The sequence below is a fragment of the Bison bison genome, unplaced genomic scaffold (genome assembly GCF_000754665.1).
Source record: "Bison bison bison isolate TAMUID 2011002044 unplaced genomic scaffold, Bison_UMD1.0 scf7180017864490, whole genome shotgun sequence".
NCBI classification, from domain to species: Eukaryota; Metazoa; Chordata; class Mammalia; order Artiodactyla; family Bovidae; genus Bison; species Bison bison.
Genome location: NW_011495049.1, coordinates 6,157,623 through 6,168,746, shown reverse-complemented (window position 1 = coordinate 6,168,746; position 11,124 = coordinate 6,157,623). Strand labels below are relative to the sequence as shown.

Sequence of the window (11,124 nt, the reverse complement as noted above, 5' to 3'; positions counted from 1 at the left end):
GATCTGCTCTGCTCTGATCTAGGACACAAAACTCAGGAGCTGTAAGGGGCCCTTGACCATGTGTCCTGAATCCTGATTTGGCTACATTTTAGCTGGGGGACCTGGGTAAGCCTTCTCTCGCCCTTCTTTATCACCTATGTAAAGGATGATAATAAGAGGCTCCTAGGGCTCTCCTGGGCCAACACCATGGTTTATTTGGGCAGTCTGGTAACATCTGAGCACCGGCCTGGCCTCTGCTAATAAGGGCTCCATGCACCAGGCCTTTGACCTTGAAACAAAGGACACTCCCTTTGCCAGTACCGTCTAGCCCCTCAGATATGCTTCTGGGAGATGTTAGTGTCTGCATCAGATCTGTCAACCCTGGCATTACTGACCTTTGGGGCTGGAGCATCCTTCATTGTGAGTCATCCTGTGCAGGATGTTTAGTAGCATCCCTGGCCTCTACCCACAAAATGCCAGCAGTGCCTCCTCTGTTTCTCCTTGCTGCGACTCATACAATGGCAGACGTGGCCAAGGTGCCCTGGAGAACTCAGTCGTCCCTGGTAGGGAACCACTAGTCTGGACTGAAGGGAGGGTTGTGGGAGCATCAGAGCTAATCATCGCACCTACGCCCTTTAACCCTGAATTTGAAATTTAAATGCTGGTCACAGAAACCAGGGGGGCATCTCAGTCATCTAGGCAGCTTCTCTGGTCAAGGCAAAAAGCAGGAAGCCAACAGAATGATACAAATGTTACCTCTCTGCCACCAGTTAGATCTTTGTTTTGATCCTTTAATTTCCCCAAGTAAGTCCTCAGTGATTTGAATTATCAACATTTTTTGCAGTTATGCATTTTAATCATAATTTTATGATGAATATTTGATTTGTCATCTAATCAGGGAAAAATATACAATTCCTTAAGAGACACTTAATAACCATTTAAGCCTCTAAAGATTTGATTAGAAAAGACTGAAGGTTCTGTGTTAGGTAAACTCATGAACTTTCAACACCTTTTTATTTTCTTCAACAAATTCCATGGTCAAACACATTTACTATGAAAAGAGTTTCAATGGAAAGTTTTACCTAGGAGGCGATGTCCCCTCAAGACCTTTTTTAGCAACAGTACACATTCTGTACTTGTTTGAAGCTTCTTCAGAAACAACTTCCAAATTTTGTTGCTGTTTTAGAAGAAATGAGATGCTGGCTTTAAGGAAGAAAAGCTATGTCACAGTGGCCAGCTGAAAAGCCTGTTTTGAATATGCCTTTCCTGAGGTATCCTCATCTGGGAAATGGAAAAACTATGAAGAGAAAGACTCATAGACCTTGTTGTGAAGACATAGATAATGCAGAAGAAAGTAGGGGTAAATTGGGGTGTGACATTTGCTGTGAAGGAAACACCAGAGAGTGATGGGAGAAAGAAAAGGTGAACCTTCTGTGATAGGCCTTTCTGTGGCCTTTGAGCTGAGACCTAAGAATAAGATGCTTCCCAAGTGGCTCAGGGGTAAAGAGTCCACCTGCCAATGCATGAGACGTGAGAGATGCAGGTTTGATCCTGGGTTGGGAAGATCCCCTGGAGGAGGAAATGGTAAACCCACTCCACTATTCTTGCCTGGAGAAGTCTGTCATGCAAAATGCCCAAGTCAGAGTATTGCTGGCCTTGGACCAGCATGGGCTGGGGGATGAAACTTAGCCCCCACAAGGCTCAGAAGGCTGGCCAGAGAGGATGAAGCAGGTCTGCTATGGAGGTTACTGGAAACAGTGAGAGGGAAGGTAGGGGCCCATCACAGCAGGCCCTCAGGCCAAGGTGGAACATGCAGAACTCTTAGTTGCCGAACCTACCGATCTAGTTCCATGACCAGGCATTGAACCTGGGTCCCCTGCATCGGGAGTGCAGAGTCTTATCCACTGGACCACCAGGGAAGTTCCCCAAGGTGAAACATTTGATTTTGATGCTAACTATGGGAGAAGCCTTTGGAGGGCATGACATCATCTGTCTACAATGTAAAACTCTCTCTCTGCTTCTGTGTGGGGATAAGAACAGGGGCAAGAACAGCAGCAGGGAAACCTCGTGGGTTGCCTGTTCCCATGATCCAGGTGCCTCCAAAGCCCAGCACAGTGCTCTTAAAATCTTAGTGATTATAGCTTGTATATGCAGTGGAAAGTGGATTCTATCTGTTTTTTTGAACCTCAATAGAATAAAAGGAAACCAAACCCCCTAACTCTCAGTACCCTCAACAGAAGAAGCTTCTCTAGTCAAATGTGCCCAGGAAATCAAAGACCTTATTACAGCTGGAAGGCCCATGTGGTTCGCTAGGAGTTCAGTTGGGGCTAGTTCTGTTTCCCTCCCAAAGACGAGAGCCCCAGCGCCTGGCCAGCTGGCAGTGGCCTCTAGGCCAAGTCTTAGTCTTCTAAGCGTTAGATATATTGCTTTGCTCTCTGGGAGCTAATTGGTTATGGCTCCAGCTACATTTGCCACAAGGTCTTTGGACTGCAAAGGGAATCCTCATCCAACCCAATTAATAGAGCAACATTGTATTTTTATGCTGTCCTCCACCCAACCCATCCATCAGTGTGATTTACACACATTAATCAAGGCATTTACAATGGGTTCACCAAGCTTGCTCCCTCATTGGATGGAGAGACCGGACTATTTGGATTCTTCTGGAGTCCCTGAGGTCCCGAGCTTGGCTCTGCTAAACGTACAGACAAGGTGAGTTATTAATTAACAATTGAGATAAATGCCACAACAGCATCCTTGAATCATGTCAAACCAATTTGGATGGTTATGGGATGGGGAGGAGGCAGTGGGTGAGGGGTGGGTTTTGTCCGTTCCAAGTGCTTCTGGACAGACTCCAGTGTTTTTTCTCCTCATTTAGGCCTGGCTGGAGTGCCCTGAGCTCAGGCCAGCATCCACATCTCTTAACCCTAGGCAGCCTCCTTTGGAGCAAAACAAGGAACTGAGCTTCACAGATGGAGGTGGGCTGGGAAATACCGTTCTGAAAAGCAGCCTGACTGAAGACCTTAACTTACAGAGAGAAAGGTCGATGCTGCTGGTGGAGGGAAGAGCTCCTACCAGGGGTTCCTGATCACGCAGATCTGAGGACCTGAGGGAGCTAGAAGGCAGGCTGGAGACCCAGGCTTGATATTGTGATGGGCTTTCTTTCCGCAGAGCCGACGCCCACACTCTGTGGCAGTGTCTCCCCGAAGCTCCCGGTGAATGGCTTCCCGCCCCGTCTGCCTTCACACGCTGGACTGTGACACTAATACTACCATGCTAATACATCTTTCCAGATGGATTCTGAGCTTCAGATGGATTCAGTGAACTCTTTGTGGACACTCTGTGTCATTTGTCTTCATATTTCCAGAGGCCTATTTCCAAAGTCTAACATTTAGTCAGCCCTCAACGAATGTTTGTTAAACCACGAATGAATGACAAATGGAAGGGTGGATTCACACTCTAATGACAGAGAGTTAAAGGCTACTTAAATTTTGAGTACATTGGCCACCTCTCCAACCAGGAATGGAGAGCACTTCTAACACATACTAAAGTTATTTACTCAGAAACACAACAGGAAATTGTGTCCATATTTTTCCAATTCCTTCCTTCTTCCTGAATTAAATTCTCCTTTCTTCACTTCACTCCTCTTGGGTTCTGGAAATACTAGGGGTAGAGGTCTTGGAAACAGGTATCACGACATTGGGCTGTGTCAGCCCATGCAGGGGAAACTATTATTTGAAATTTTTTTTTCTCAAGATGTGGTTGGCAGACCACTTGCATCAGAATCCTTGGTAAAAATGCAGATTCCTAATCCCACATCTGACTTAATAAATCAGAATCTCAAAGGCTGGGGCCAAGAAATCTATATATTTAACAAGCTCTCCAGTGTTGTCCTACAACCCTGAGGTCTGATGAACGCTAGTTAGAATCTCACTGGTTATATACCGTGGGGAGATTACAGGTTCGGCTCCATCTCTGTGGATTCAGCATCCATTCTGGACAATGACAACACCATCAGGACTAATAACGTGAAAGCCAAAAACAGCCAACACAAGAGGGCATCCTATGAGCTGGGCGCCTTGTAAAACATATCACACACATTTTCTCCCTGAAACGTCACACTTGCTCATGGAGGTGGCATAACTGGGCCTATTTTACAGACAACAAAACTGAAACTTTGGGGAGGAAACTGGCTTGCAGAAGTGGGTTACAGTGACTGACTTCTGAGTCCAGGCTCTTAACCATATTCTGCTACAGTGTCACCTATTCAAAAATCAGGGAAGGGACAGGGGATGCACACAAAGCATCTTTCTTTTCTTTACCTTTTTAAAGACATTTGTTGATTTCTTTCTTTTTTTTTTTTCCGGCTGCACCATGTGGCATGCAGGATCTTAGTTCTCCCACCAGGGAACTTAGTTCCCAGAACCTACGCCCCCTGTGGTGAAAGCTTGGAATCTCAACCACTGGACCACCAGGGAAGTTCCCAGCATGTAACTTCCAGATCTGTGTTGAAGCAAGATAGAGGCAAACACAGACAATCCCTCCATTGTGGAGGGGAAGCCTTCAGAAGGGCTGTCTCCTGCCTCTCCACCTCTGGGCCTCTGCCCACAGACAGGGGACAGCTTCTGATAGGCTTCTATGAGCACTTCAGACCATAATGGAGGCCAACCTTTCTACACACAGAGGGCCGGAGCGCCTGACTCCAAGGTTCGGGTGATAAACGGATGGAGGGAAGGCATAAGGTCTGTCTTTCCAGGGCAGATGATCCACCAGCGCCTCCCCACCTCGAGGTTCCCACTTTGAGAGGAAATCTACACCCTTTCTCCTACCCCTGGCTGTGATGAACTAAATCTCACACCTCTGTCTTGGTGGTGATAATTAAATATTATCCGCCTGTCACTTGACGCACATGTTGTGTGTATTCTCAGACTTTAATGAGCTCATATTTGTCTTCTGTAAGCAATAATATTTCTTTGAGTCTCTTCTTTTTCAAACTGGGGTGAGCAGTTCAAGCAAAGATCTCTCACTATTAAAAAGACAGTCTGCTCCCATGCATGTCTTTCCGAACCGTGTCTGCTACGTCTCAGGGGCCATGGCAGGTGATGTCTGTCCCTTCAAAATCAGCCAGTACTTCCTGAGGTTAAGCTGGTGGTCACATGGCTGGGGGTGTTGGGAGACTTTGAAAGTGATGAGAATAAGAAGGTAGGAATCGATAAATTGTTTGGCGGGGCATATTTTAAGGCAGCTTTTTCCAACAGGGTTTCTCATCTAAGAACCACAGAAGCCAGAAAATATTTGTGTGATCAATTTTCCAAGTTTTCTGAGGAAGGTACTTAGTACCATTCTAGATGCATGGGGCTTCCCTGGGTGGCTCAGTCAGTAAAGAACCTGCCTGCAATGCAGGAGACCCAGGTTCCATCCCTAGGTCAGGAAGATGCCCTGGAGACGGAAATGGCTATCCACTCCAGTCTTCTTGCACTGGAAATTCCATGGACACAAGAATCTGGTGGGTTACAGACCATGGGGTCACAAGAGTCAGACGCTACTTAGCGACTAAGCTACCACCACCATTCGAGGTGCCTAGGAGAGAAGTTCATTCATTCCATATAACAGATGTGTTAGTTAAGTGGCTCTCAGAGAGAACCTGCATTAGCACCCTCTGGAAATTTACTAGATGTTCAAATTCTTGCATCCTTCCCTAGACCTACGGAATCAGAAAAGGGGGTAGGACTAACAACCTGTGTGTAATCAAGCCCTCCAGGTGGTTTTGCTATAAGCTCAACTTTGGGACTTCCCTGGTGGTTCAGACGGTAAAGCGTCTGTCTACAATGCGGGAGACCTGGGTTCGATCCTTGGGTTGGGAAGATCCCCTGGAGAAGGAAATGGCAATCCACTCCAGTACTCTTGCCTGGAAAATCCCATGGACAGAGGAGCCTGGTAGGCTACAGTCCATGGGGTCGCAAAGAGTCAGACATGACTGAGAGACTTCACTTTCACTTTCAACTTTGGAAAGTACTAGAGTCGGACACGACTGAAGAGACTTAGCAGTAGCAGCAGCAGTGTCTGCAGGCATTAAAACGTCTTGATTCACCGGGCAAGAATACTGGAGTGGGTAGCCATTCCCTTCTCCAAGGGATGTTCCCAACCCAGGGATCGAACCCGGGTCTCATGCATTGCAGGCAGATTCTTTAGTGTCTGAGCCACCAGGGAAGCCTCTCATGGAGGAACTCAGGTTGAAAAAGGCTGCAGAGGACTTCAAATATCTATTTCCATATTTGCATCTATATTTATCTCTGTTTAAAATAAAAAAAGATCTATCACTTTAAACTTGAGAGTTTAAAAAAAAATGTAGAGCGTTGCTAGATGGAAAAATGATTTGGCTCTTCCAGCTTGCTCTGGAAGGGCACTCTATTATCTTCTCCATTCATGAGGTTTATAACAAATGCGCTCACTGCAGCTGCTCCCCAGGCCTGGGCATCCCTCCGACCCACCCACTGCCATGTCTAGAGACCCACAAAGCTCTCCCTGAGAACTGGCAAAGCAGGCCAGAGCCTGGGGCAGAACTCCCACCCCCACCCCCAAAACTAGTAGAACAGGATAAAATTAGTCTGCTGCAGGGCTGGGTCTGGAGTTGATGAGGAACAACTTCAATATTTATCAATAAACCCCATACTGCTGAGCACACGTCCTCGGGAAGTAACTAACCATAAAAAGGATACTCTGCACCAAGGAATCTCCTCCAAAAAAAGAACTCAGTTCATTTGTGAATTGCTTACGCCAGGTGAGAGAGAATCCCTGCCTACCCCTCTCACCTGACATAAGCAACTCTGAATTAACTGGGAGTTTCTTTTTATAAATACTGTGCAGAGCCTTTTTTTTTTGGTGGTTAATTACTTCCTTGGGAGGTTTCTTTAATGGTTCCCATAACAAGGCTATTATTGTCTTTAGCATAATCACTGCCTCCTTTGCTTCTGTGGCCTGCCTTTCGGATGCCTCTTGCCTCTGTCTGCCAGGAGGGACCCTGAATGGTGCACTTTGGGCAGTCCTCAGGCTGGGGACTTGCAAGGTATCTCCCCCAGCCCCATCACTTCAGGAATTTTCTCCTGGTGGGAGCTGGGATCCGAGTGGGGCTGGTGGAGGGAGAAGGGAGTGGTGCAGGGCACATCTGGAGGAGATTGTGTCCCCCTCCCTTGGGTGCAGCGTTTCAGCCATTTGCTAGGCTTTCAGCTGCTGACACCAGTGCCAGGGAAGGAAGCCAGTTCCTTTCTGGAAGGTGAAGAGCAGGCCTGTAAGCAACCGCTTTGCTTGGTGAGACCACCAGGGACCAGATGCAAAAATAGTGACTATGACCAGGAAAAGCAGTGCAATGTCTGACTGTCTATGTTGGAAAAAAAAATGTATTACGGACTTATGCCTCACTTCATTCAAAAATGAATTAAAAGCGGCTCCTATTTGGGCTAAACGAATGAATGGGAGCGTTGTGTCAAGTCTATAAACTTTTTGTGACTGGTGTACTCCTATCAGTGTACACAGATTTGTTTACCTAGGAGCTATAGAGGTGTTACAACTGCAATAATAGGTTACGGGAATTGCAAAATGGGAGGATGAAGAAAAACAGAAATAGGATGTCTGTTACTTTCAGCCTACACCTCCAGACACCACTGAAGCCGGCCCCGTGGGGCCATGAGGGCAGGCGCTGACAGTCCCAGGGTGCAGGGATTGGCAGATATGAGAGAATACATGTTTTTGTTAAATAATCAGACTCATACCTTCTTATACCCAGAAACAGTTTCTGCCCTGAGGAAATGCTGACCACATGAGTCATTCTGGTAGGGGTGGATGACGAACCTGTACTCATGTTAGGGGACCCTGACTCTGTGTTCCTAGGATATCAGGTGGTCCACGCGATACCGCAACCCCATTTAGCCCCCAAATCTCAGGACTCCATCAGGGAATAAACAACTCAGGAAAATTCAGCTCAGAGGTATAGAACAGAGGTCAGCAAACTTCTGATAAGGGATCAGAGGATAACAATTTTAGGCTTTGTCTTGGCCAACTAACCAATATTGCCTTCATGCTGGAAGCAGGACAAAACATAAACAAATAGGTGTGGCTCTGTTCCAATAAAACTCTACATATGGACACCGACATCTGAATTCTACATAGTTTTCATGTGTCATGAAGTATTTTCCTTCTTTATATATTTTTCCCCAACCATGAAAAATGTAAAAACCATTTTTTTGCTTGTAGGCTCTGCTGGTACAAAGACAGGCAGTGGATTGGATCTGGTCCAAGGGCTGTGGTTTGCCAACCTTTGGTTAGAACATGGATTTTGGAGTCAGAGCTGGATTTGGATTGTGATTAAAACAGAAAGATTGTGATTAAAACAGAAAGAGAGTCACAGATGTAGAGGACAATCTTATGGTTACCCAGGAAAAACGATGGGGAGGGATAAACTGGGAGACGGATTGATATATATATACATGCTGCTAAGTTGCTCAGTCGTGTCCGACTCTGTGCGACCCCATAGACGGCAGCCCACCAGGCTCCCCTGTCCCTGGGATTCTCCAGGCAAGAACACTGGAGTGGGTTGCCATTTCCTTCTCCAGGACTATATGTATACTATACATAAAATAGATAACTAATAAGAACCTACTGTATAGCACAGGGCTCTGTAATGGTTTACTTGGGAAAAGAATCTAAAAAAGAGTGGATATACGTATATGTATAACTGATTCACTTTGCCGTACACCTGAAAGTAACACAACATTGTAAATCAGCTGTACGCCAATAAAAATGAAAGAAAAAAGTGACGTCATCACTCTCTAGGCCTCAGTTTCCTCATCTGTATAGCAACATCTCAAAGGGCTGAAAGGATGCGGCGTTTTCACAGCTCACAACATCCTAGCCCATGTTGAACATATAGTGCCACCAGCACAAATTTGTTTGTAATTCCATACCCTGTAAGGAATGGTCACCCAAAGGTAGAGTCAGGGCCTGGCCACCTTTCAGTGGGGACATGTACTTTAGAAACCAAAGCTAGTATCCACTCCTGGTGCCTCCAGGGGCCCCCACTGGCCCAAGGACCCCACTCTCTGCTGTGTTTGCTTCAAAGGAAGTGTTACAACAACATTTGACAATAGCAGAGGGGAGGTCTTTCAAAAGGGACTCATGAGGACCGTTTATACACAACGCTCCTCTCTTGAGGGGCTGGGAATTCGAAGACGATCACTCACCTCCCTCATTATCCTTGTTATCCGCACAGGAGGTTTCCATGGCAACGTTGCATCCGGGCCCTCTCCAGCCGGTCTGGCAGACACACTGCCAGCTGTTCTGACCCAGTGTGCATCTCCCGTTGCCGTTGCACAAATCAGGGCAGCCATCTGGTTGGAGAAACGGAGAGGATGAGGAGGAGGAACGTGAGGCCGCGCTGGGGCCGCGGGGGAGCCATGCAAAGGGGGAGCGAGGCCACAGGGCGGCCGCTGGGCCAGCCGCAGAGGGGGACCCGTACCTGGCTCAAGAGTCGGGGAAGCAGGCGATGCATGCGGTTGCAAGACGCTAGCAGGGACCCAGATGCAGACACTCCCCAGTGACACTGACCTGTGCGAAGGGGTCTGAGGCAACCTTCCCAAAGTGGGGAACGTTCTGGAAAAATGAAACTAGCCCTGAGCGGACAACGAGTCTAGTAGGCTGTTGATTCCAGCCCATGGCTCAGGGTTGATGCTACCTCAACAAAAATCTTTTCTTTCTTTTTTCAGTGCCTTATGCAGAAGGGAGAAAATTCCCTACCAACCCAGGGTGGGGGCTGAGTGCCCTCCATCTTTCAGAATTTTAAAACTAAATTTACATGTGATTAGCATGAGCTTCTTAGGACCAAGAACTGGATGGTTCTGCTGGGCTATTTTCATATTTTTGTGGTATTTAGTTAAAAGGGACACTTAAAATGTTGGCTGCTAATCACTCAACCTATTTATGGCATGATGCAAAAATACTGCAGGATCTGATGCCTGGGGAAGGGTAGGTGCTCAGGGCTATGGATCAGGAGAAAGCAGAGGAAAGCTTATGTGCCTGGGGGGAGGCGGGAGCGTTCGAGTCATTCTATTTTGTGGTTTTCTTTTCCTTTTTGGATGTGTGTTTGTGTAGAATCAGTAGCCTGCCTCACTCCCTAGCTGCCCCAACCCACAAAACAGTTGCAGCTACTGCTGTCCTGACCTGAGAGAGTCTAGATGAGGAAAGAAGAGAAAGATTGGGGGTCACTACAGAGAGAGGGGAGTCTCTGGGAGGATGTGGCCATGCTCACAAAACTTACTTGCTGGCAAGAATTCCTAGATATGTTTTCATCTTTCTTTCCTTTAACAGCTTTATTGAGGTGTAATTTACATACCATAAAATTCATCTGCTTTAAGTGTACAAGGCAATGACTTCGAGGAAATTAAAGAAGTGCAATCTAGGTATGTTCCCTTACATATCTACATTTAAAGAGATTCTTACGTTAGAACAGATTCCGAATGACCATTAATTTAATTGGCCTCAGAAAATAACTTTTCCTGACTCTCTCTCTCTTTCTATCTCGACTTCTTGCTATCATCTCCATCTCTTTCTATATCTATTTTTAAACCACACAAAGTGCAGGGTGGATTGGACCGTGGTAGAGGGATGAAGTGCTTCATAATGATGGAGGTAATTGATTTGAAACCTTTCTGGCCCAAATCTTCTGAATCAAAACTGTGTCTCTCCCCCTCCTTCTCTCTCCAGTGTTCTGGAGGCCATCACCTGGCCGCCTTCTTCTCTTCTCTCGAGTCCCCCTTACGAGAATGCCGATAAACCTAATTTGTGCATGTGGCAGAGGTGGGAATTTAAAGGACTCCTCCTAAGAAGAAAGGGCTGGAGGGTTTGAAATTGAGTTGAAATTTACTTCTTTAAGGAGTTTCACTCCTCAATACTTCTTCCCTCCCATCCTTTCCAGAACGTGCTATGGGTTAGGACCTGCGTAAGCAACAGGAGAAGTCCTACATGCAGAAGTCTCTGTAAAGAAACAGCTTTCTTGAGAGGAGGCATGAGGAGATGGTGATCAGGGAATTTTTTTCTTTTGTTGTAGAGCCTGGCACTCAGTCCAGGATGTGAGCAAAGCACTGGTGTTTGCATACC

General features: G+C 46.6%; 1 protein-coding gene and 1 non-coding gene across 2 annotated transcripts in view; both read right to left on the bottom strand.

Annotated features, from left to right (window-relative positions):
* The window catches only part of TENM2 (teneurin transmembrane protein 2), a 1,056,669-nt gene that overhangs the window by 119,835 nt on the left and 925,710 nt on the right, over positions 1-11,124 (bottom strand). The window contains exon 13 of the mRNA XM_010863352.1: positions 9,213-9,359. Within this exon, the coding sequence (XP_010861654.1) occupies positions 9,213-9,359 (147 nt within the window). The remainder of the gene's footprint in view (positions 1-9,212; positions 9,360-11,124) is intronic.
* On the bottom strand, positions 1,826-1,898 carry TRNAG-CCC. The gene has a single exon. It is a non-coding gene; the product is annotated as a tRNA-Gly (tRNA).